The 27,390-nt window shown below is 49.5% G+C and overlaps 1 protein-coding gene across 1 annotated transcript in view; it reads left to right on the plus strand.

Annotated features, from left to right (window-relative positions):
• The window catches only part of BMPR2 (bone morphogenetic protein receptor type 2), a 284,724-nt gene that overhangs the window by 191,162 nt on the left and 66,172 nt on the right, over nucleotides 1–27,390 (plus strand). The window contains exon 4 of the mRNA XM_075317608.1: nucleotides 24,901–25,011. Coding sequence (XP_075173723.1) covers nucleotides 24,901–25,011 — 111 coding nt within the window. The remainder of the gene's footprint in view (nucleotides 1–24,900; nucleotides 25,012–27,390) is intronic.

Consider the following 27,390-nt stretch of genomic DNA (forward strand, 5'->3'; position numbering starts at 1 on the left):
TATATGTATTGATATTTTATCATATACTATATGTCATAGGATCTTCATTGCACATTATACACTGTTGATTATATTACCTTTCCTGTAGTTTTTTGTAATTTCTATACTCTGGGCATTTTTCAGGTCTCTCTCAGGAGCATTACTCTGTTTTTTATATTTTTTATTCATGAAAAATTTCTTTTAAAATTTAATAATAAAGTATATACTTTTTAGCATGAATCGCTTGTTATTGTCTTGAATTTGGGACAATGTTCTTTGTTGATGTAATAAGGTTTTGAGTGTCATGCACACATTTGAGGTTTTCTTTGGTTGATTAAAAATTAATATTTGTAGCATTCTCAAAACTTTTGGCCATGACTGTAGATTCTGTAGATAACTGCGTAGGACATTGAATACATGGTATATATCCAATTTTATCGATCTGGTTACAGTATTAAATGAATACTAATTTGTATAACGGTGTAATTATTAGCTTTCAGCTCCTCCTATGATGGTATTATGATGATATTATCTTTGGGCCATTTAACCCCCAAACAGATTAACCCTAGAATGCATACCTAGGGCCTCGCAGGCCTGCTAGGTTACTTGTTTTCTATTGTAGATTTCGATGGCTGCGCGTTCTAGGGTTAAAGTTGTGCTGATGTCGTACAGATCATCTAATGAGTGAACAGTCTGAACAAACTGTCATTATTTTGCTACCTAAGCTGTATCTACATCTTAAAGAGAATCTGTCAGCAGGTTTTTGGTATGTAATTTTAGAGCAGCATGATGTAGAGACAGAGACCCTGACTCCAGTGATATGTTTCTTACTGAGCTGCTTGGTGTAGTATTTTTAAAAATCACAGTTTTCATTGTATGTCTGGCAGCTCTTTGAATGCTGAACTGTATATTACCCCGCCCACAACACTGATTGACAGCTGTCTCCGCACACTGTACATTTTAGAAAGCTGCTAATCAGTGGTGGGGGTGAGGTTAAACAGAACAGAATGACTATATAGCACAAGACAACTAGTCCTGAAGTGATAGTCTCCTGCCAATAAAACAATTAATTTATTGGAACTACAGGAAGCAGCCTAGTAAAGTGATAGATCGCTGGGATCGGTGTCTCTGCCCCTACATTGGGCTGCTTTAGGATTACATAGCAGAAACCTGGTGACAGATTCCCTTTAAGAAGTTTAGGCCTGTTTGCAGCTGCTATTTATTCAGTTCTTACAGATTCATTTCTGATGCATTGCATTTGTTTGGACTATATACACTTGTTAATCATGCTGAGACTTTGGAGCTTGCCATGGTGCCTGTGGTAGAAGGTATTCTGCCACTGAGCTGCCACTGTAATAGGTACTACCTGCTACTGCCACTAGGAACAGCTAAATACATACTGATGTGACCAGTACCCTATTAAAGGGAACCTGTCATGTTGAAAATGGTATTTAATCTACAGAGTGGTCTGTGTTAGAGCAGGACGGGCTGATCAGTTTGATTTACATTTTTATGGGAAAAGTTTCTGTAAAATTTACATTTTCTTTGTTGAAATCCCTGTTATTTGTATGCATATGAGTCAAGTGGGAGGTCCTATTAAGTGATTGACAGTTTTCCCAGTATGACTGTGCATGCAGAGATAGCTTTCAGGAAAATCCGATGGGCTTGTGTGTATATATATCTTTATATACAGCACAGACCAAATGTTTGGACACACCTTCTCATTCAAAGAGTGTTCTATATTTTCATGACTCTGAAAATTGAAGATTCACATTAAACGCATCAAAACTATGAATTAACACATGTGGAATGAAATACTTAACAAAAAAAGTGTGAGACAACTGAAACTATGTCTTATATTCTAGGTTCTTCAAAGTAGCCACCTTTTGCTTTGATTACTGCATTGCACACTCTTGTCATTCTCTTGATAAGCTTCAAGAGGTAGTCACCGGAAATGGTCTTCCAACAGTCTTGAAGGAGTTCCCAGAGATGCTTAGCACTTGTTGGCCCTTTTGCCTTCACTCTGCGGTCCAGCTCACCCCAAACCATCTCAATTGGGTTCAGGTCTGATGACTGTAAAGGCCAGGTCATCTGGTGTAGCACCCCATCACTCTCCTTCTTAGTCAAATAGCCCTTACACAGCCTGGAGGTGTGTTTGGGGTCATTGTCCTGTTGAAAAATAAATGATGGTTCAACTAAACGCAAACCGGATGGAATAGCATGCCGCTGCAAGATGCTGTGGTAGCCATGCTGGTTCAGTATGCCTTCAATTTTGAATAAATCCCCAACAGTGTCACCAGCAAAGCACCCCCACACCATCACACCTCCTCCTCCATGCTTCACGGTGGGAACCAGGCATGTAGAGTCCATCCGTTCACCTTTTCTGCGTCGCACAAAGACACGGTGGTTGGATCCAAAGATCTCAAATTTGGACTCATCAGACTAAAGCACAGATTTCCACTGGTCTAATGTCCATTCCTTGTGTTCTTTAGCCCAAACAAGTCTCTTCTGCTTGTTGCCTGTCCTTAGCAGTGGTTTCCTAGCAGCTATTTTACCATGAAGGCCTGCTGCACAAAGTCTCCTCTTAACAGTTGTTCTAGAGATGTGTCTGCTGCTAGAACTCTGTATGGCATTGACCTGGTCTCTAATCTGAGCTGCTGTTAACCTGCAATTTCTGAGGCTGATGACTCGGATAAACTTATCCTCCACAGCAGAGGTGAGTCTTGGTCTTCCTTTCCTGGGGCGCTTCTCATGTGAGCCACTTTCTTTGTAGCGTTTGATGGTTTTTGCCACTGCACTTTGGGACACTTTCAAAGTTTTCCCAATTTTTCGGACTGACCGACCTTCATTTCTTAAAGTAATGATGGCCACTCGTTTTTCTTTACTTAGCTGCTTTTTTCTTGCCATAATACAAATTCTAACAGTCTATTCAGTAGGACTATCAGCTATGTATCCACCAGACTTCTGCACAACACAACTGATGGTCCTAACCCCATTTATAAGACAAGAAATCCCACTTTTTAAATCTGACAGGGCACACCTGTGAAGTGAAAACCATTTCCGATGACTACCTCTTGAAGCTCATCAAGAGAATGCCAAGAGTGTGCAAAGCAGTAATCAAAGCAAAAGGTGGCTACTTTGAAGAACCTAGAATATAAGACATATTTTCAGTTGTTTCACACTTTTTTGTTAAGTATTTCATTCCACATGTGTTAATTCATTGTTTTGATGCCTTCAATGTGAATCTACAATTTTCAGTCATGAAAATAAAGAAAACTCTTTGAATGAGAAGGTGTGTCCAAACTTTTGATCTGTACTGTATATTCATTCTTCCATTACTGAGAAATCAGCTTTTGAAGTGAGATGCAAATGAAAGTGAGAAACTATGATAGATCTGAAGCCGCTGTCACTCCAGCTCTATTCCCTGGCCACTGCCTGAAGTCACACAGCACAGAGGCTTTCAGGCAAGCAGGAGGAGGCAGTGCTGGGCTGAGAGAAGAACTGGAGTGACAGAGGCTTCAGATCTATCATAGATCCCCAGCCTCATTTGCATATCAATTAAAATGCTGATTTTTTTTACTAACTGAGAAAAGGACTGGTCATGTAAATGTATTTCTGAACTTGTCGTTGAAAGAGCTCCATACCCATATAAATTGTTTGGGGTTTGAAATCCTCCTGACATATTCCCTTGAAAGGTTTGCAATCACTTTCTGCTCAAACTTTGAGCCTCAAAGAATCATATAAGATTCCCTCCAGCAAGGGGCAGTTCAAATACTAAAATATTCAAGTCATACTGCATTTTAATGAGATTTCTCAGGGAATGTACAGCAACTTTCCTATTATTCTCGGATAGGGTCTGCTCTAAGTTTTGGCAGGAAATCTGTGTATAGAACACAGAAATGTAGCCATGGGATTCGCCCCTACTAAACAGTGAATGTAGGAATTGCTATTCTTTCACTTTGAGAGATTATACTTATTACAGATTACTAAAGATGCAAATAGAATACAGTCGTATAATATCAATAAAAACATGTACACTTCAGTTTCTTGATAATTTCTCGAATGGAATATCCTTCATATCTAAGAACAAGAATAGACTGTCAAGTTTCACATGAAAGTTCTCTTTTTCTGGCCATTTTGAGAGTTTAATGGAACAAACAAATGTAATGCTCCAGATTCTCAACTAGATCAAAGGAAGGTCAGTTTTATAAATTCTCTAATCAGGAAAACTGTTTTCAGCTGTGCTAACATACTTGCACAAGGGTTTTCAAGGGATTTCTAAACATCCATTAGCCTTCTAACACAGTTAGCAAATACAATGTAACAAATATGCCAAACACAATGTACCATTAGAACACTGGAGTGGTGGTTGTTGGAAATGGGCCTCTATACACCTATGTAGATATTGCATTTAAAGCCAGAGATTTTAAGCTAAAATATTCATTTATCACATTAACAACTTTAGAACTCTTGTGTATATAATGACATATTTAAGCAACAGCAGGAATAAAGTATTGCAAAGATACATAATCATGTAGTAATATAAGGTGGACCACTTTATATTACTACATGATGTATCTTTGCAATACTTCATTCCTGCTCTTGCTTAAATATGTAATCAGATTAGTAAAGTTGTGAATGCACAACAATATAAAGACTGCACATAGGTCGCCATTGTAAAACATTCATTTTTTTCTGATTTTTTGTATGATCTCACTTGTCAATCTGCGATTGTTTGTAGCTAGTGACAAGTACATAAAATAGGGTGTATGCTTTGTAATAGACCTGGTGCATGGTACTCTGCATTATACCAGCACATATTTAGAATTGGTTAACGAGGCTAGTAATGCTCAGAAAACATCCAGTTATTCAAATTATTTATGCGCCCCATAAATAATGTCTGCTGAAGCTCCCTTATGTCAGCTTATTTATATACAATATCTATATACCGTATATAATTGCCTTATTCTGTCTGTCTGTCTGTCTTGCTCCAAAATTGTGTCACCGTGACAGTGTCGTTAGAGTGACAACTGTCGGATTGGCCGCTGGGCTCGGCCTGGCCCCGCCCCCCCATGGATTGGCCGCTCGCCTCGGCCTGGCCCCGCCCCCCGCATGGATTAGCCGCTCGCCCCGGCCCTCCGCACGCATCGCCCGCTCCAGCGTACACCGGCTCTCGGTACACATGTGCAGGGAGCCGGCATACGCTGACGCCTCGCCCGCTCGCCCCCGCCACACGTTGGCACACTTGGCCCCGCCCCGGCGGACATAACCTTGCGATGCTGGGATCGTGACGGAGCCGGTGTACGCTGGTAACCATAATACACATCGCGTAACTATAGGAAGCGCTTCCCTTAGTTACTCGATGTGTATCATGGTTACCAGCGTACACCGGCTCCCGGTACACATGTGCAGGGAGCCGGTATATGCTGACACCTCGCCCGCTCAGCTCCTCCCCTGGCACACGTTGCCACGCTCGGACCCGCCCCCGGCGACCCCAGCATGGGGGATGGAGCACGATGGGGGGGGTGCAGCATGAAGGGTGGAGCACGATGGGGGGTGTGCAGCATGGAGGGTGGAGCACGATGGGGGGTGCACAGCATGGAGGATGGAGCACGATGGGGGGTGCGCAGCATGGGAGATGTAGCACGATGGGGGGTGCGCAGCATGGGAGATGTAGCACGATGGGGGGTGTGCAGCATGGGGGATGGAGCACGATGGGGGGTGCGCAGCATGGGGGATGGAGCACGATGGGGGGTGCGCAGCATGGAGGATGGAGCACAATGGGGGGTGTGCAGCATGGAGGATGGAGCACGATGGGGGGTGTGCAGCATGGGGATGGAGCACGATGGGGGGTGCGCAGCATGGGAGATGGAGCACGATGGGGGGTGCGCAGCATGGGGATGGAGCACGATGGGGGGTGCGCAGCATGGGAGATGTAGCACGATGGGGGGTGCGCAGCATGGGAGATGTAGCACGATGGGGGGTGTGCAGCATGGGGGATGGAGCACGATGGGGGGTGCGCAGCATGGGGGATGGAGCACGATGTGGGGTGCGCAGCATGGAGGATGGAGCACGATGGGGGGTGTGCAGCATGGAGGATGGAGCACGATGGGGGGTGTGCAGCATGGGGATGGAGCACGATGGGGGGTGCGCAGCATGGGAGATGGAGTACGATGGGGGGTGCGCAGCATGGGGGATGGAGCACGATGGGGGTGCGCAGCATGGGGGATGGAGCACGATGGGGGGTGCGCAGCATGTCGGATGGAGCACGATGGGGGGTGCGCAGCATGGGAGATGGAGCACGATGGGGGGTGCGCAGCATGGGAGATGGAGCACGATGGGGGGTGCGCAGCATGGGGGATGGAGCACGATGGGGGGTGCGCAGCATGGGAGATGTAGCACGATGGGGGGTGCGCAGCATGGGAGATGTAGCACGATGGGGGGTGTGCAGCATGGGGGATGGAGCACGATGGGGGTGCGCAGCATGGGGGATGGAGCACGATGTGGGGTGCGCAGCATGGAGGATGGAGCACAATGGGGGGGTGTGCAGCATGGAGGATGGAGCACGATGGGGGGTGTGCAGCATGGGGATGGAGCACGATGGGGGGTGCGCAGCATGGGAGATGGAGCACGATGGGGGGTGCGCAGCATGGGGGATGGAGCACGATGGGGGTGCGCAGCATGGGGGATGGAGCACGATGGGGGGTGCGCAGCATGTCGGATGGAGCACGATGGGGGGTGCGCAGCATGGGGGATGGAGCACGATGGGGGTGCACACCTCCCCCCAAAACACACACACACCGCCACACGCGCACCGCACAACACACCACACACAAACACTGGGAACCACAAACACCGCCCTACACAGACACCCACACACACAGACAACGCCGCACACACACAACACCCAACACACAAACACCGCGGCATACATAAATATACGCACATACCGCGCAACACACACATTGCACAAAACATACCTCCCCCAAAACACACACACGCACTCCACACCCACACCAACCGCGCAAGACACACAGCACCACACACACACAACGCTACAGACACACAGCGCTCCACAAACAACGCAACACACATAACGCAACACACATACAACACCGCTCTCACACACCCCCACACCCAGACAACACCCAGAACATTTACAGCGCCGTACACAAACACTGGCAACTACACACAACAACATCTATATATATATATATATACCGGTATATAACAAAAATCATACATTAACTACACAATACGTAAATTCTAGAATACCCGATGCGTTAGAATCGGGCCACCTTCTAGTATTTACATAATCATCTCCTTATCATCAGTGGGGATGATAAGTAGAAGATGCAATGCTAGACACCCCGGTTGATGCTATATTCTCTAACTGGACCCCTTCCCCTATGGAAGCTGTGACGTTGTCTCCCAGTTTACCCACAAACAGCATCATTTAGAAACTGCACTTAATTAGGACGAGCCAAGAATATATATTTACTGCAGATTTATGTTACATAGGGCTTTTACTGATACTGTATCATCAGCAGATATTACGATGCCAATGATCATAGTGTAATCTTTCAATGTCAGATCGTCAGATAATATCACATTAATATCCTCATCAACACATTTCCTTCCTGGCTGCTCTCTTTGTGTTATTATTTGGGCCCCTAGAATTAGGAGAAGCAGAATAGTCTGGAGCCAGGAACACTTTGGCTTTGCACTTGTTTTTTTTAAAGTAAATAGTGAAATAATGCTGTTTCCTGATATACTGTATATATACAACCCTACAAGCTCAGGGTATGTTACAGGAATGACCAAATGGGCACTGTGGCATTACAGGTCAAATGTATATAAATTCATTGTCTACAGCTGTCACTGAGAAGCGCTTGCTGGATACTGATGTACTGATTGCTCACATTATACACTCCTTTGTAGCTGTAAGGCCCTGTGCGCACTAGGCCGTTTTACCCGCGGATTTACCCGCGGTTTTGCTGCAGAAATTTCTTGAGAAATGTTTGTAATCTTCCTGCAGACATTTCCCAGCAAAACCTATGGGGAAAAAAAATATTTTTTTCTCAAGAAAATTCTTTGTGAAGATTTTCTTGAGAAAATTTCTTGAGAAAATGAGCATGTTCATTATTTTCCGCAGGTACCTGCGGTATACCCCCGGTATTTCACTCCATTCACTGTAATGTAATCGCGAAATTCCGGGGGTATACTGCAGGTAGCAAATGATGTGCGGTATACTCCGATATAGCCGCGATTTACCTGTGGTAAGGCTCATCACTGCCTGCGGTTTTGCAGGGAGTGATGTCATTATGACAGAAGAGGAAGCGGAGCAGAGTAAGCACACATGTCACACTCCCTGGACGCCGCACAGAAGCACTTCCGTGTGACGTCCGGCGGGTGCCCGTGCAGTCTGTGTCCCGCTCCGGCCCCGCCACTGCCATCCCTGCAGTGTGTCAGTGTCTGCCCGCAGTGTCAGCAGCTTGTCACACTGCAGCGCAGGCAGACACTGACACACAGCAGTGTGTGCAGCCGCGGGGATGACGATCGCTGCTGTCAGGAGGTGAGATGAGATCATTACCTGCGGTGACGATCTCCTGACTCCTGACGTCACCGCGGTCACTGCTGTCTATGCCCATCTCGCGAGCGGCCCGAGACTGTCACTAGCGGTGACGTCACGGGCTCTCGTGATACTGCTGACAACGTGGTGGGCATAGAAGGCAGTGACAGCGCTGATGGCAGGACTGCAGGAGATCATCACAGCAGGTAATGATCTCATCTAACCTCCTGACAGCAGCACTTGTCATGCCCTGCAGTGACCTGGGCTGACCTATTGATGTTAGCTCAGGTCACTGCATTGCTCTCCCAGCCAATGGGGAACATTCTGTTCTTCATGTACTGGGACATTGACTATGGTATGGATCGCCGTGGGACCCCACACCCCACCCCCCCCTATTGGATTACGCCGGACCAGGATTTGATTGTTCTTGTCAATAAATTGGTGAAAGAGGGAATGTGGGGAGTGTTTTTTTTCAAATAAAACTTTTTTTGTTGTCTATTTTATATTTCTTACTGACTGGGTTGGTGATGTTAGGTATCTGATAGACGCCTGACATCACGAACCCCAGAGCTTGATGCCAGGTGACATTACACATCTGGCATCAACCCCATATATTACCCCGTTTGCCACCGCACCAGGGCAACGGGATGAGTTGGGGCGAAGCACCAGAATTGGCACGTCTAATGGATGCGCCACTTCTGGGGCGGCTGCAGCCTGTTATTTTTAGGCTGGGGAGTGTCCAATAAAAATGGACCTCCCTAGTCTGAGAATATCAGACCCCAGCTGTCCGCTTTACCTTGGCTGGTGATCCAATTTGGGGGGGACCTCACGTTTTTGTTTTAAATTATTTATTTAATGTAAAATAACAGCATGGGGTGCCCTCTGTTTTGGATTACCAGCCAAGGTGAAGCTGCCAGCTGTGGTTTGCAGGCTGCAGCTGTCTGCTTTACCCTAGCTGGCTACAAAAATAGGGGGAACCCCACGTCATTTTGTTTTTTAATTATTTATTTATTTTTTGGCTAAATATACGGCTAGGCACCCTTTAGTGCCACATGAAAGTCACCAAAGGGTGCCAGCTTAAAATATGCAGGGGGGTGGGACATTATATAGGTCTTTCTCATCTATCTATCTATTCATCTATCCATCTTTCCCTCTATCCATTATCTGTCTATCTATCGATTATCTATCTATTATCTATATTATTTATTTCTGTTCAGCATAAAAAAACGCAGGGACCAACCTGCAAAAAAACCGCAGCAAAATTGCGGCAAAATTGTGGCAAAAACGCATGCGTTTTTCCCGTGGATTTGGTGCTGGTTTTTACCGCAGGTGCGGTAATCTTCAACTCCCAGAAGTTTCTCAAGAAATTTCTTGAGAAAAATCACTTTTCTAGTGCGCACATAGCCTAATAATCCACAAATGTTGCAGTTTCTCGGACCAAAGTTTTGGAAAATATTTCACAGCCCGTCCATCATACTCTGGCCTGTGAAGTAGGTCATAGTGGTTTATGACAACCAATGTGATGTTTGCAGCACTGTCGTCTCATTTTAGGACGTACATTTTTGTACCTCCTTGATGAACTAAGAGAAAGATATCATGAGTGGTAAAAAGGGCTTCAAGGCTGCCGACTAGTGAAGAGCGAGCGTGCTCGGCACTGCTCATTACTCAATTGAGCATTAGCGTTGTTCGGGTACCCGAGGTGCTTGGACGAGTATCGCAGGTGTTCGAATGTTTCATCCGTGAAATGACCACAACGCACAGGCTTGCTTCACTGCATGATGTGTGCAGACACCCAGGGAGAGTCTCTCGCAGTCTCTGAATGACTCTCCCAACAATGTTGTTGGATGTGTCGCGGGCGGGGAGGAGGGTGTCAGCACACTACGCTCACCCCCTTCTGCTCGGGTCCGGCGGTCGCTGCTCAGTGGTGGCTCGAGCGGTGGGCCGGATCCCGGGGGTTTCTCGAGCAGCACTCCTCGCCCGTGAGTGAAAGGGGGGTTGTTGGGTGTGGGGATGATTATTGTCCGTGACGCCACCCACGGTTGTGGTGATTTCACCACCGCTGCTCTATACGGGGCTCCCGGGGATGGTGATGCGGAGCAGCCAGGTGTTGTGTTGCCCCTCCGTGGGTAGGGGTTGGTGATCCCGGGGCCCAAGGATGACTTGGGAGGTGCAGGGCCTGGTGGGCGCAGGGACGCGGGGGCAGCGCTGTGCCTTGCGGCACTGTGGTACTCACTCAGCCTGAGACGTGGACACAGTTTGTACGGTAAACCAAACGGCTGGTAAGACGGTCCCACGGACGGCTGCACTTACTCTCCCGGTAGGTGATGGTGATGTCCCTCTTCCTTGCACCTTGGTGTACTTGATGGTTGCGATGGGTCCCCACCGGTAACCCGCTCCCCGGCTTCAAGCTGGACCGGGGGAGCTCTACTCTTTGCCCGCAGGCGCTGGCCCTAAGAAACTGGTGCCTTGGCGGTGGCGGTGTCTCTTCTATACTGGCTGGGCTGTTGCCTTCAATCGGGACTTGGTTGTTGGGGGATCTACGTCCCCTTCACTGACGGATTTGGCAAATTTGGCGACTCCTAGCCTTGCCGGGGTCCGAGAGGCCCCTGCCCTGGTGCTGACTGTCCTTCGGAACACTGCTCCAGACCGCCGGGCACACAGCCAACGGGGTCCTTCCAGGAACTTCCAAACGGTCCCCCTCCAGACAGTCACCGCCGTTGCTGACCTTGCTGACCTGGTCCTACACAAAGCTGGACCCTTCAGGCTTTCTTTCTTTACTGTCACCTCACTTGCTTTCCTCCTTTACCACTTTTCTACTTTCACTACTTGTTTACTCTCTCACTTAGCTCCTCACTCCTGCTCCTCCCTGAGCTGACTCTCCTTCACTCTTGCCCTGCCTGGGCTCAACTGCCTGGTTTCTCCCGCCTCCAGAGCTGTGACCTCCTCGGTGGGCGGAGCCAACCGCCTGGCCCACCCCCTGGTGTGAATCATCAGCCTCTGGAGGAAGGCAACAAGGATTTTTGGTTAGCTTAGATGTGCCTACCTGGGATGTAGGGTGTGGTGGTGTGTGACCTGTGTCCCCTGGCTTGTCCAGGGCGACACATTCCCCCTTAGCAAAATGCAGACCGTCCGCGGGCTGCCGTCCAACACCGGTTTTATTTTTCTGAAAAAGATAACATAATAATAATAACATATTTACATTTTTAATAATAACTCTTCCCAAGACGGGAGGCACATTTCTTTTAACGTTGCAAACGGTTTACGGTTACGGTTTCCGCTCTCTCCCACCCAAGCAACCTGGCCCTGATGCTGCCCCTAAAGCCCAGGCAGCACCCCTTGACCCACTGTCCAGCACACGGTACACGAGCGGGATCTGTCCTTCCCTCCAGGGGGTAGCCACCGATTCCTTTGGTGGCTGGGCCCCAGCCTGCTCTGCTCAGGGCCCTCCCTCCAACCTGCCTCTCCGGAGGCGGCATTGCGGAAAACGGTAACGGTAAACAACATATTTACAAGCCACTAACGTTTGTGGTTGCCCTGCAAGTTCACGGGCTTGTCCATGAGTAGTTCCTCATGCAACTTTTTAAACGGTCCCCACTGGGACAACGGTGTCGGCTCCAGCCGGTTGCAAATCTCGGTAAATCAGGTGAAGTACTCGTTCATCATCATTTTTCATCATCATCAGAACTTTTCCAAAACTTTTCAAACAAACACAACAACCAAACACTCTGCACATTCCCTGACCCCTTTTATCACAGAACGGTCTCCCTGTACCTAAGTGGGGGTCTACCTAGGTTGGAACGGGTGGACCTTCGGGGCCCGGTGTCAGTGGTGCTAGACAGTGGGGTAGAGGAAACAATCGGTTCCTCCTCCCTGCTATAGTGTGGAGCAGGCGGAGGTGTAGGGGAGCTGGGTACAGGTTCATCCCTGGGCACTGGCACTGGTTCTGGCTCACGGTTAACCGCTTCCACTACTTCTTCATCCACGGGTTGTGGGAACAGTATCACTGGAAGAATCACCGCGCCGTTCTGTGTGGGCCAGTTTGCTGGGAAGTCACTCATTACAGTGTGGATTACCTCTGCTGCCTTCTCCGCTGGTGGAGGAACCGGTACTTCGGCCTCTGCCTTCAACGCTGGTGGGCACCTTTTTAGATGGTCCCGCGAAACTGTGGCCAGGGTGCCCCCTTGGTCACGACTAATCTGGTAGGCCTTCCCATCTTCCCATTCTGTGGGTTGTATGACGTAAGGAACTTGCTCCCACTGATCATCCAGCTTGTGGGCCTTCCTCTTCCGTTTCAGCACTACATCTCCTGGCTGGAAAGGACCTGCGGACGCCTTCTGATTGAACCGGTGCTCCTGCTGTTCCCGACTTCGACTGAGGTTTTTCTCCACATACTCCTGGATTTGCCGGTATTGTGCTCTCCTCCGACTTTCCCACTCCGCCGTTGAAGGGAGTGCTTCTGGGGCCTCCAACCCCATCTCCAAATCCACCGGCAGGCAGCCAGGCCGAGCCCTCATCAGATACGCTGGGGTGCACTTCGTCGAGCTGGAGGGGATATTATTGTACATGTCGACTAAGTCGGGTAACTTTTCCGGCCACAGGTTCCGTTCTTCCAGCGGTAGCGTCTTGAGAAGCCCCAGGACCAAGTGGTTCATTTTCTCGCACATGCCGTTGGTTTGGGCGTGGTACGGAGTGGTCCGGATTTTCTTGCAGCCGTACAACTGGCAGAATTCGTGGAACACCTCTGCTTCGAAGGCCGGGCCCTGGTCAGTCAGCACCTTTTCGGGGTACCCATGGGGTCGGCAAAAATAAGCCTGGAACGCTCGAGCAGCAGTTCGACCAGTCAGGTCCTTAACGGGGACTACCACCATAAATCTTGAGTAGTGGTCTACAATGGTCAATGCGTAGGTGTACCCACTTCGGCTAGGGGTGAGCTTGACGTGGTCTAGGGCAACCAGCTCCAGCGGCTGATGGGTGACTATTGGATGTAAGGGTGCCCTCTGGCTAGTCTCGTCCTTTCTCCTCAGCGTACAAGGACCGCACTCTCGGCACCAGGCTTCCACCGATTCACGCATCCCACTCCAATAGAACCGCTCCCTCAACAGCATCTCCAGCTTCTTCCACCCGAAGTGGCCAGCACCATCATGGTATGCCCGCAGGACAGTAGCGACGTCAGCTTGAGGAATGACCAACTGGCATATTTTCTCATGGGTCTTTGGGTTGATCAGCTCACGGTACAGCCTCCCCTGGTGTAGGTAAAGCCGTTTCCGTTCCTTCCACAAGCGTTGGGCTTCGGCTGGAGCGACAGGGTCTATTCCCGTAGCACCTTGTTCCACCAGAGTCTTGACAAGGCGAACAGCCGGCGCTTGGTCCTGAGCTTCCTGCCACTCTTGACTGGGCCATGGGTCCAGATCCACCCGTTGCTGATGTACATGTACCCTCTCAGTAGGCGGCTGGTGAAACGCAGGCAACTCGATCTCTTCGAGGTCGTCATCCTCGCACCCCTCTTCTGACAAATGGGGCATTCGGGAGAGTGCATCCGCATTTATGTTGACACGACCAGCCCGGTACTTTATGGTGAAATCATAGTTGGCTAGCCGGGCTACCCACCGCTGCTCCAGCGCGCCCAACTTGGCCGTGTTCAGATGAGTCAGCGGATTGTTGTCCGTAAACGCGGTGAATGTTGCTGCCGCCAAGTAGTGGCGGAACCGCTCCGTGATAGCGCATACCAACGCCAATAGCTCGAGCTTGAAGGAGCTGTAGTTCTCAGGGTTCCTTTCGGTCAGCCGGAGTTTTCGGCTAGCATAGGCAATCACCTTCTCCTTCCCATCCTGGACCTGGGATAGGACCGCCCCTAGCCCCACGTTACTGGCGTCCGTGTGAAGGATAAACGGGCGCCCATAATCAGGGTACGCCAGGACCTCTTCTCCGGTCAAGGCCGCCTTCAACTGGCAAAAGGACTCCTCATGCTTGTCCTCCCACGACAGTGGGGCTCCAATGGGTCTACCACCTTTGGTCTGTCCCACGAGGAGGTCTTGCATGGGGGCAGCCATCTTCGTGTACCCCTTTATAAAGCGCCGGTAGTACCCCACCAGACCCAGAAACTGCCGTACTTCCCTCACTGTAGTTGGTCTCGGCCAGCTCTGGATGGCAGTAATCTTCTCAGGGTCGGGGGCGACACCGTCCGCACTCACCACATGCCCTAGGTACTGCATCCTGGGTTTCAACAGGTGGCATTTAGAGGGCTTCAATTTCATCCCATACTTGGCAAGGGACGCGAACACCTCGGCCAGGTGCTCCAGATGGGCCTCATACGTCTGGGAATAAACAATCACATCATCCAAGTACAACAGGACGGTCTCGAAGTTTAAATGTCCCAGACAGCACTCCATCAGCCGTTGGAAGGTTCCGGGGGCATTGCACAGCCCAAACGGCATGCTATTGAATTCGCAGAGCCCCATCGGGGTGGTGAAGGCGGTCTTCTCCCGGTCCTCTGGGGCCACGGCCACTTGCCAGTATCCGCTGGTGAGATCAAGGGTCGAGAAGTAGTTTGCAGTCCTCAGTGCAGCCAAAGACTCTTCAATACGAGGTAATGGATAGGCATCTTTATGGGTTATCTGGTTGATCTTCCGGTAGTCCACACACATCCGCATGGTACCATCCTTCTTCTTGACCAGTACCAACGGAGCGGCCCAGGGACTACAGCTGTCCCGAATAACCCCTGCCTCCTTCATATTCCTCAACATATCTTTGGCACACTGGTAATGTGCAGGGGGAATAGGTCTATACCTCTCTTTGATAGGGGGATGTTCACCGGTGGGAATGTGGTGTTGGACCCCCTTGATCTGCCCAAAGTCTAGGGGGTGCTTACTGAAAACCTGTTCGTACTCCTGCACCACCCTGTATACCCCTGCCCTGTGATGTGTAGGGGGTATCATCAGTGCCTACATGTAGCTGTTGATGCCACTCTTTTGTCTCCCCCTGGGGTGGGGAAGTGTTGGTGGTAGGTGGGGGTGTGGATGGACTGGCTTCATGGATAGTGTGAGGATCCAGGGTGAGCAGCTTGGCAATGGTGGCATACCGGGGAAGCCTGACTTCTTCCTCTCCACAATTCAACACTCTCACAGGCACTCTCCTTTTCCTCACATCCACCACCCCTCGAGCGGCCATTACAGTGGGCCAGTGCTCGGAAGGCATGGGCTCCATCATCGCAGGGTAGTCACGCCCCTGAGTCCCTACTGCTGCCCTACACCAGATCATCATCTCACTCCTAGGGGGCACAGTCAATGGAGCAACATCCATCACTCTCACTCCACCAATCTCCCCCCCTGTTGAGCTTACATGCTGGCGGTACATCAGGGCTCGGATCTCACGCTGCACAGCCCTCTGCCGGCTCCCTGCCGCTGTGGTGGCCAGCTGTTGTAATAGGGTTAACACATCAGCCATGCAGTGCTCCATCACATTGGTTCCCAGCACTATTTTCGGGTTATGATCACTGGGTTCATTCATGATCACAATCATACCCTGGTGTTGCAGTTCAGCTTGCCCCACTGTCATAGCCACTTGTTTGTACCCCACCTGGGTCAATGGAAGTCCATTAGCGGCAATCAACGTTATACTATTGTCTGGGGGCGCCAGCTCGTCTATGGCCCAATACCGCTGGTACAACGTGTAGGGTATGGTAGTTACCTGTGATCCAGTGTCCAAGAGAGCCATTACTGGTATGCCGTCCACAGCCACGGGGATGATGGGGCGGGCCCCGATATATCAGTCTCGCCAGTCCAGGGGGCCACGATGTTCTACTCCTGAGGATTGGCCCGGGGCCCCAGGGGTTGCTCGTTTAACGGGCACTGTCGGAAGTAATGACCCGGCTTACGGCACTTGTAGCAGATTGGAGGTCTGCTCCGCAGGTTGTTAGCACTTTTCCGCTGCATCCAGGGAACATCCTCGGGACTGTCAGCAAGCTGTATCTGTGCTGGAGGTTGAGATCTGGTCAGAGGTTGTAGTGCAGCGAGGATTTTGGCAAGGTCTCCGTCCATGCGACGGACCTGGGCTGCCAGTTCTTCCACTGTGCTGCTCGGGGCTGCAGGTATTGGAGAGGTGGGTTTGGCTGAGGCCGCCACAACGGGAGCTGTCTCGACGGGCCACGGGGCGGGTTCCAGGACTTCGGCAGCTGGGGGCTGTAGTGCTTTAATGGCCCGCTCCTTTAACACCGCAAAGTCCACATCAGGGTGTTCCAGGGCCCACAGCCGGAGTTGTTTACGATCCTCAGGGGACCTCATCCCCTGCGCAAATTGCTCCACTAACATCTTGTTGCTATCCGCCTCATTAATAGGGTTCACCCGCTTTAGCGTGCGGAGGGCGGTCTGCAGACGTAGAGCATAGTCCCGAATGCTGTCCCCAGCTCGTTGCCGGCACTGGTAAAACTGCATCCTCAGCTCAGCTTCAGTCCGGGTCTCGAAGGCAGTCTGTAGCTTCTCAAAGATGGTGGCTACAGAGAGCCGGTCCCCCTCGGCCCAGGTCTCTGCTTCCTGCTCCGCCGCACCGGTTAACTGGCCTAGTACTATCGCTGCACGTTGCTTATCAGTCAGGGGGTACAGCTCTAGCAACGGGTTAAGCTTTTTCCAGAAGGCCTGTAGGGCATCCGGTTTCCCGTCATACTGCGGTAGCCAGGCAGCTCCGGGTGCATAGGGCAAGGAAAACGGCATGACCTGAGCAAGCGCGGGGGCCGCGGCACCTCCCACCGGTATGGCCGGGACCTGGGCAGGCCCATTCCCATCCGTGGGTGCCGCTGCGGCTGCGACCACCGCTCCTCCAGCGGCTCCGTCGGGCGCAGACATCTTGTTTCCGTCCCCCTTAGCTCTTTCCGGCCCCTCCTCTCTCGGGGTGGGGTTTTGGCCTTCGCGCCTCTACTACTCGAGAAGACGCTCGAGCGGGAACTTTTCGCGCCAAAGATGGCGGCTTCTGAAATTTTTCTGCCGGACACCTCCGGCGGTAACAAGGCGCACCTCTACCAGACGGCAGAGCGGTAAGAACCTGTTCGTGACGCCAAGTTGTCGCGGGCGGGGAGGAGGGTGTCAGCACACTACGCTCACCCCCTTCTGCTCGGGTCCGGCGGTCGCTGCTCAGTGGTGGCTCGAGCGGTGGGCCGGATCCCGGGGGTTTCTCGAGCGGCACTCCTCGCCCGTGAGTGAAACGGGGGTTGTTGGGTGTGGGGATGATTATTGTCCGTGACGCCACCCACGGTTGTGGTGATTTCACCACCGCTGCTCTATACGGGGCTCCCGGGGATGGTGATGCGGAGCAGCCAGGTGTTGTGTTGCCCCTCCGTGGGTAGGGGTTGGTGATCCCGGGGCCCAAGGATGACTTGGGAGGTGCAGGGCCTGGTGGGCGCAGGGACGCGGGGGCAGCGCTGTGCCTTGCGGCACTGTGGTACTCACTCAGCCTGAGACGTGGACACAGTTTGTACGGTAAACCAAACGGCTGGTAAGACGGTCCCACGGACGGCTGCACTTACTCTCCCGGTAGGTGACGGTGATGTCCCTCTTCCTTGCACCTTCGTGTACTTGATGGTTGCGATGGGTCCCCACCGGTAACCCGCTCCCCGGCTTCAAGCTGGACCGGGGGAGCTCTGCTCTTTGACCGCAGGCGCTGGCCCTAAGAAACTGGTGCCTTGGCGGTGGCGGTGTCTCTTCTATACTGGCTGGGCTGTTGCCTTCAATCGGGACTTGGTTGTTGGGGGATCTACGTCCCCTTCACTGACGGATTTGGCAGCCCTGGTGCTGACTGTCCTTCGGAACACTGCTCCAGACCGCCGGGCACACAGCACACTGACTCTCCTTCACTCTTGCCCTGCCTGGGCTCAACTGCCTGGTTTCTCCCGCCTCCAGAGCTGTGACCTCCTCGGTGGGCGGAGCCAACCGCCTGGCCCACCCCCTGGTGTGAATCATCAGCCTCTGGAGGAAGGCAACAAGGATTTTTGGTTAGCTTAGATGTGCCTACCTGGGATGTAGGGTGTGGTGGTGTGTGACCTGTGTCCCCTGGCTTGTCCAGGGCGACACAGATGTAGTGTGACCTCCCCACCCCAAAAAAACCTCTCCCTTCCCCCGGAAATACCCTGTTTATGGCTGGCTGTATGTGGGTGGGGAACCAAACAGGCCAGTCATTGCCTTTCCATAATGCTGGTTACTCACATTGAGCTTGTCTGAGCGTCTGGCCAGCTCGAATCGAGGAACGAGCATTTGAGCCTTTTAGTTCTCGCCCATCACTACTCTTGACTCATAGCTTGGGGAGCTAGTCTGTCCTTGCTTATGTATTAAAACTGGCCCAAAAAGTAGACTTATGCTAACCGCAATTGAAGTCTAAATGGTTGCTTTGAGCCACATGTCTGATTCTGGTATGAGTCAGTTTTGTTTATATCATATGTAGAGTCAGGGCCGGATTAAGGTTGGTGGGGGCCCCTGGGCAGAAAATCTGGTGGGGGCCCAATAATGTTAACATTTTAACCATAACAGTAGAGCACGAACTGTAGCATTTAGATATAAATACTGCACCTCAGTCTCACATTCCCCCTCCTTAGTATACTGTGTCCTCCATACTGTGCCCTCACACTGGCCCCCATGCTGCCCCTTCTCTATACTGCCTACCTCCTTCACTATCCAGTCACTATACTGCACCTTAGTCTCACATTCCCCCTCCTCAGTATACTGTGTCCTCCATACTGTGCCCTCACACTGGCCACCATGCTGCTCCTTCTCTATACTGCCTACCTCCTTCACTATCCAGTCACCATACTGCACCTCAGTCTCACATTCCCCCTCCTCAGTATACTGTGTCCTCAGACTGGCCACCATGCTGCCCCTTCTCTATGCTGCCTACCTGCTTCATTATCCAGTCACTATACTGTATCTCCGTCTCACTTTCCCCCTTCTCAGCATCCTGTGCCCTCCATACTGTGCCCTCACACTGGCCCCCATGCTGCCCCTTCTCTATACTGCCTACCTCCTTCACTATCCAGTCACTATACTGCACCTTAGTCTCACATTCCCCCTCCTCAGTATACTGTGTCCTCCATACTGTGCCCTCACACTGGCCACCATGCTGCTCCTTCTCTATACTGCCTACCTCCTTCACTATCCAGTCACCATACTGCACCTCAGTCTCACATTCCCCCTCCTCAGTATACTGTGTCCTCCATACTGTGCCCTCACACTGGCCACCATGCTGCTCCTTCTCTATACTGCCTACCTCCTTCACTATCCAGTCACCATACTGCACCTCAGTCTCACATTCCCCCTCCTCAGTATACTGTGTCCTCAGACTGGCCACCATGCTGCCCCTTCTCTATGCTGCCTACCTGCTTCATTATCCAGTCACTATACTGTATCTCCGTCTCACTTTCCCCCTTCTCAGCATACTGTGCTCTCCATACTGTGCCCTCACACTGGCCACCATGCTGCCCCTTATCTATACTGCCTACCTCCTTCACTATCCAGTCACCATACTGCACCTCAGTCTTACATTCCCCTCCGCAGCATACTGTGTCCTCCATACTGTGCCCTCACACTGGCCACCATGCTGCCCCTTCTCTATACTGCCTACCTCCTTCACTATACAGTCACTATACTGTACCTCAGTCTCACATTCCCCCTCCTCAGTATACTGTGTCCTCAGACTGGCCACCATGCTGCCCCTTCTCTATACTGCCTACCTCCTTCACTATACAGTCACTATACTGTACCTCAGTCTCACATTCCCCCTCCTCAGTATACTGTGTCCTCAGACTGGCCACCATGCTGCCCCTTCTCTATACTGCCTACCTCCTTCACTATACAGTCACTATACTGTACCTCAGTCTCACATTCCCCCTCCTCAGTATACTGTGCCCTCACACTGGCCACCATGCTGCCCCTTCTCTATACTGCCTACCTCCTTCACTATACAGTCACTATACTGTACCTCAGTCTCACATTCCCCCTCCTCAGTATACTGTGTCCTCAGACTGGCCACCATACTGCTCCTTCTCTATACTGCACCTCAATCTCACATTCCCCCTCTTCAGCATACTGTGCCTCCATACTGTGCCCTCACACTGGCCACCATGCTGCCCCTTCTCTATACTGCCTACCTCCTTCACTATACAGTCACTATACTGTACCTCAGTCTCACATTCCCCCTCCTCAGCATACTGTGCCCTCACACTGGCCACCATACTGCTCCTTCTCTATACTGCACCTCAGTCTCACATTCCCCCAGCTCAGCATACTGTGCCCTCCATACTGTGCCCGCACACTGGCCACCATACTGCCCCTTCTCTATACTGCTTATCCCCCCTCCCCCACTACCCAGTCTCCATTCTATGCCCCTCACACTTTTCTTTCTCAATACTGTCTACTTACAATTTTCTCCCACCATACTGCTGCCTCACATTTTCCAATGGTGCCCCCCTGATTACTGTGCAGGGGCAGATATGCCGCATGCCCCCCAAAGGTACGCCCCTGTACAGTGTACAGGAGAATACATGACTGGTACACGCAGGGCCGGCTCCATGTTTTTGTAGGTCCTGGGCGAAAGAGTCTCAGTGGGCCCCATCCACACATAGACATGCACAGATACTGTACATACACATACAGGCATATGTACACATACAGTATATATTTAAAGACAAATTCACAAAAACACATATAAACAGACATAAATCTAGACACAGTCATACACACCGACATACATAGATGACACACAGATACGCATCATACATGCACACACAGACACATTTTTATATTTTTATCTAATTTTTAATATTGGGAAGCCGGCAACAGCCTCATTCACCTCCCCGCTTGTCTCCATCCAACTCCTCATGGGCATGTGTCTGTGCCACGCTGATTGGTGGCTGACACTAACAGACATGGCCGCACATAGAGAACACTAACACTGCTGTATATACATCACAAGAGAGGCTGGGGACATACACATTACTGGGGACATCCATATTACTGAGGAAAGGGGTACATAGCAATGGGGGGCATACAGCTCTAGAGGGGGGCAGTGGCTCTGAGGTGGGGGGGACAAAGAGCTCTGAGGTGGGGGGATGACATGCAGCTCTGGGGATATACAGCTCTGGGGTGTAGAGGACATACAACTCTGGGGGTATAGTATTATGCAGCCCCCATATTCCTCCATATAGTGTTATGAAGCTCCCATGTAGCACTATGCAGCCCCCATATGGCACTATGCAGCCCCCATATGGCATTATGCAGCCCCCATATGGCATTATGCAGCCCCCATATGGCACTATGCAGCCCCCATATGGCACTATGCAGCCCCCATATGGCACTATGCAGCCCCCCATATAGTACAATGCTCACCCATATAGCATTAGGCACCCTCATGTAGTACACAGCCCCTATATTGCACAGTGCAGACCCAGATAGCATTAGGCATCCTCACATAGTACACAGCCCCTATATAGCACAGAGCAGACCAAATAATATTAAGCACCTTCACATAGTACACAGCCCCTATATAGCACAGTGCAGAGCCAGATAGCATTAGGCATCCTCACGTAATATACAGCCCGTATATAGCAAAAAGCAGACCCAGATAGCATTAGGCATTCTCATATAGTGTACAGCCCGTATATAGCACAGTGCAGAACCAGATAGCATTAGACACTCACGTAGTTCACAGCCCCTATATAGCACAATGCAGACCAGATAGCATTAGGCACCTTCATGTAGTATACAGCCCCTATATAGCACAGTGCAGAACCAGCTAGCATTAGGCACCTTCATGTAGTATACAGCCCCTATATAGCACAGTGCAGAACCAGATAGCATTAGGCACCTTCATGTAGTATACAGTCCATATATAGCACAGTGCAGAACCAGATAGCATTAGGCACCCTCATGTAGTATACAGCCGCCATATCATTTAATGCACCCCCATGGTCGTCTGGCCACAGTGATTGTACATACTCACTTCTCCTCGTTCCCCCGCTCCTCCGGTCTCCTCAGCGCGTCCACTGCTGTCGCTTGCTCTGACCTCTCAGCAGGCGCGCAGTGATCACGTCACCACGCTCTGCTGCAGAGCTGTCAGAATGCCGACAGACACAGCGAGGAGAATCATGAGAGAGAGCGCGCCGCTCCATCTCATCATTGCTCTCAATTGTATCGGCAGCTGTGATGCCGATACAATTGAAAGCGCGATCCTCGGTGGGGGGAGGCAGCGCGGGCATCGGGCCCCCTTACTAGCGCTACGCCACTCCTGCCACCGCGAGTGGGCCCCACCCGGCATTTGACCGGGTTTACTGTGATACAGACACCAGATGTTATAGAATATACACATTATTATATACCATCTGATGTGTGTACACAGTATATCACACTGCTCTGTACACTGGATGTGATATACCATGTACACAGATATACAATGCCCTGCACTGATCACACCTGGACCTACAGGACCTCACATATTCTATATGTAATATGGGCCATATAGTGTAATGTGTGCTGCAGGCTCAGATGTGATCAGTGCAGGATCTGTGTAGTGATGTCTGTGCTGGAGATCAGGGTGAGTTATTGCAGGGGAGGGATGAGGCCGATGACCCGGCACTGACAGCCCGACCTGTACTGACAGCCCGACCTGATCTGCTGCAGTTCAGACTCCGGCAATAACTCACACTGATCCCGGGCAGAGCTGCCGCTGACACTATGGAATCTGGTCTGTTGTTATCAGCGGCGTCCTGCTCCCTCCTCACTGCAGCCTCCTGCCCAGCCGGCACCATGATTAATGACCTCATACTTACCGGGATCCACTGAGACCTTCGGTCCTCCTACAAGCTCCTCTACGGCAGGAACTTAGAAGCAGCAACAGGTGCGCGGTGACGTCATCCTAGCAGACGCAGCCCACAGAGCGTGCAGTGGGCGTGTCTGCAGAAAAGTGACGGCCGGGATTGAAATTCTTTAAAGGTACAGTGCGGTCCTGAACCACACTGCGGCGTTAATAAAATGACGCCCACACTGATGGTGGTGGGGGCCCCCTCAGAAGCTCTTGTGGTGGGGGCCCCTGGGCGGGAGCCCCGTCTGCCCCGCCTATAATCCGGCCCTGTGTAGAGTTGAGCGAGTACCTAACTATTCTTACTCGCTATACTCATAACGAGTAGTATCTAATACTTGCATATTCATTCTGAATAGTGTGTCAATGGGGAATACTTGCAATGTAACGAGTAACCCGAATTCCTCACTATTCGCTACTCACATGAATAGTATGGCATTCGGGTTACTCGTTACTTTGCGAGTTTTTCCCTAGTGGCCATTGACATTGCACACTCTATTCGGAATGAATACACGAGTAGTAGACAGCACTCGTTATGAGTATAGCGAGTACGAAGCGTTAGGTAATATAGCAGCTCTATTCGAGTACAACATTGGGCATATCTGCCAAATCATTTGTGCAATTTGCTTTCAGGGCTATAGTTTATGAAAGTTGATTGTGGGAGGGGTTAAAGGGAAACTGTCATTTTTGCCTAACATCTGACAGCAGCATAATATAGAGACAGAGACCCTGATTCCAGCGATGTGTCACTTAATGGGCTGCTTGCTGTAGTTTTGATAAAATCATTGCTTTATCAGTAGGAGATTATAACTAAAGGACTAGTAAACCTGCTGCCATGTAATCCTCCATATTCATAAGCTCTATATAACCCCACCTCACCATTGATTGGCAGCTTTCTGCCTATGCACAGTGGACGCAGAAAGCTAACAATCAGTGGTGTGGGGCGTGGTTATACAGAGCTCAGCATTCAGAGAACTGTTATTTGTGAAGCAGATGAAACAAAAGATTTTATGAAAACTGCTGGAATTATGGGCTCTGCCCCTTAATCATACTGTTCTTGAATGTAGTACCAAAGTGGTAGATTCCCTTTAACGAACCTTGTAGGTCATGCTTTCATCAAAAGCTGTGGATTAGAGGAGTTCTGCAGTCAGGGCTACGTCTGTTAATAAGTCATGTAATTGTAAATTCACTAGGTGAATTAATTTTATCTGTTAATTGTAAAATTAATCTATGCTCAGTTATTACATGCTTTCTCATTTATTTCTATTAGTACTTTCCATGTGCTTGTGATTATATTGTGAATCTGTAATAACGCAAATATCTACATTGTTATTTCTCAACAATATTAGTTATACCATATATTATGTACTAATTGCATGCTAAACACAAAATGCCAATTTAAATTAATTCATACATTTATTATATGTTGACGCTATTCATATCTATACAAACAATACGAGAGGTTTTTATTGCATTGTGCACAGTGTGGAGGAATAACAGGTGTTTTTGTCTTTTTTAAGCTCGCTCGGGCTGGGAGCATCCGGATATGACAGTCATTATTGCTCTGATTTCTGTATCAGTCCTGGCTGTACTGATTGGAGTCTTCTTCTTTATATACAGAATATGTGGAGGTATGTAACACTTGATCTCATACTATGAATTTATACATTATTTGAATTAAGCAAGGGCATCAGCTAAAGAGTTAAACGTGTTTAGGCAGCAATGTTTATTAATAAGAACCGAAAAACACAGAACATCACTTTTTGTTTTCTTCACATGACTTTCCTTCGTGACTACTCAAGGCTAAATGTTTACTTCCTATCAAATATGTTATGTCTAAAGTAGTGTTGTATGGCAATAGTTGTACCATGTACGTTACAAGTGTGCTCAAAACAGCTTGTGCCTGAAAACAAAAAACTGGTTCATCTGCCCTAAACCTTGGTCCAGCTATTGAGATATATACTGTGTTTCCCCAAAAATAAAACAGGGGCTTATATTCTTTTCTACTTTGAAAAAGGAGCTAGGGCTTGTTTTCAGGGGGTGTCTTATATTTGCCTCCTGTATGATTGCACAACAATCGTCAGTATCTCTCCTGAGCTGAGAGTGACAGCTACATAGACATACACGCTGTCACTCTCAGATCACGAGTTTCGGCTAATTAAGTGCATGCATATTCACCCTCTTCCCCACCCAGAATCTTACCTAACACTGCACTCACACTCTATACCTGCCCTGCTGGACTGTAACCACGATCACAGCGCAATCCTCGATGGCTCTCCTGAGCTGAGAGTGACAGCTACATAGACATATTCACTGTCCCTCTCAGACTAGGAGTACAACCGATGATTGCGGCGAGCAAGCGCATGGCTAATTAAGAGGATGAATATTCACCCTCCTCTCAGTAATCCCACCCACCGCTCTGAGTCCTGCACTGCCCCCACACTCTACCTGCTGTATTTCCAGTACTGCAAGCCTGAGGATTCCATCGCAATCATCTGCACCTTTCCTGAGCTGAGTGTAACAGCTGCATAAGCATACTCTCAGGTGAGGATAGTCACGAATGATTGTAATGCAATCCTCAGACTGGCAGTACCGGTAATACAGCAGGTAAAGTGTGGGTACAGTGCATGACTCAGGGTGGTGGGTGAGACTACGAGAGAGGATGTTAATATTCATTCTCCTAATTAGCCGGGGATTAGAGGAACACAAGAGGACAATAAAAGTTATGTATCCTGAAATAAGCCTGCCCAAGTGCTATTTAAGGATACTGTTAGTCTGAGTATGCAACTAGGACTTATTTTTGGAGTGGGGTTTTCAAGCCTACTCCAAAAATGCCAAAAAATCCTGCAAGTGCTTATTTTCGGGGTAGGGCTTATTTTCGGGGAAAAAAGTATATATATATATGTGTAGAACAAGCTGAAGAAGGATCCAGCAAGGCAGAATGACTACAAAAGGCAACAAAAGTTTTTTTTTTGCTTTTTTTTTTTTTTCTCTGACTTTATTATCTAAGAATAAAAAATTCCAGAGCTCTTGACAAGTTGTTAAGCGCAAGGTATATGCAGTATGGACTACGCGTTTCGGCGGACGCAGCCGCCTTCTTCACGGTCCCAAGACCGTGTCTTGGGACCGTGAAGAAGGCGGCTGCGTCCGCCGAAACGCGTAGTCCATACTGCATATACCTTGCGCTTAACAACTTGTCAAGAGCTCTGGAATTTTTTATTCTTAGATAATAAAGTCAGAGAAAAAAAAAAAAAAACTTTTGTTGCCTTTTGGAGTCATTCTGCCTTGCTGGATCCTTCTTCAGCTTGTTCTACATATCTTGGAAGTCTCCCACTTCGGGTCCGTGCAATAAGGAGAACAAGGACGCCGGGGCTTGAGCTCAGACAGGTGAGCTGGTCTACAACCTTTATTTCAATATATATATATATATATATATATATATATATATTCAATTGCAAAAGTATCCATCAATAATTGCAGAACACTTTTAAACTGCTAGCCCTGCTTAAAATAGCGATGCTGGAAGTGGTACCACAAGTAGGACTGTAAGGCCAAAATTCTGCTCAATAGGAAGGCTGAGTACTATGTATATGTCTATTGCAGTCTCCCAGCTGTTTACAAATGGCAGAATGCTTCTAAAACCCCCCATAGATATCAGATTAATGTCAGCCAAATCCACCAATATCGGTGGGTTTTATAGTCTAATGTGTATGAGGGTCCCTGCCAGCTGATTGTCCGGGTGGTTAAGGATCTGTTGTTTCCGATTTTGGATTGCCAACTCTTTTGTTCTCTATGAGATAAGCAGACATTTCTGAAGGTGGATCTCTTATAAAGAATGCAGGATCTCTCAGTCAAATGATCACTCCCATTTTTGAAAAAAAATGGCCAGGTTGGTGGCCAGCCAAAGCATCGGCTGAACCAACGTTTGATTGACTGTCATCTAGATTATATGGTTTACTGTCTGTATACCGTATGTGAATGCCCTCCTATTGGAAGACCAACTATACTTC

Source organism: Anomaloglossus baeobatrachus, chromosome 7, assembly GCF_048569485.1.
Source record: "Anomaloglossus baeobatrachus isolate aAnoBae1 chromosome 7, aAnoBae1.hap1, whole genome shotgun sequence".
NCBI lineage: Eukaryota > Metazoa > Chordata > Amphibia > Anura > Aromobatidae > Anomaloglossus > Anomaloglossus baeobatrachus.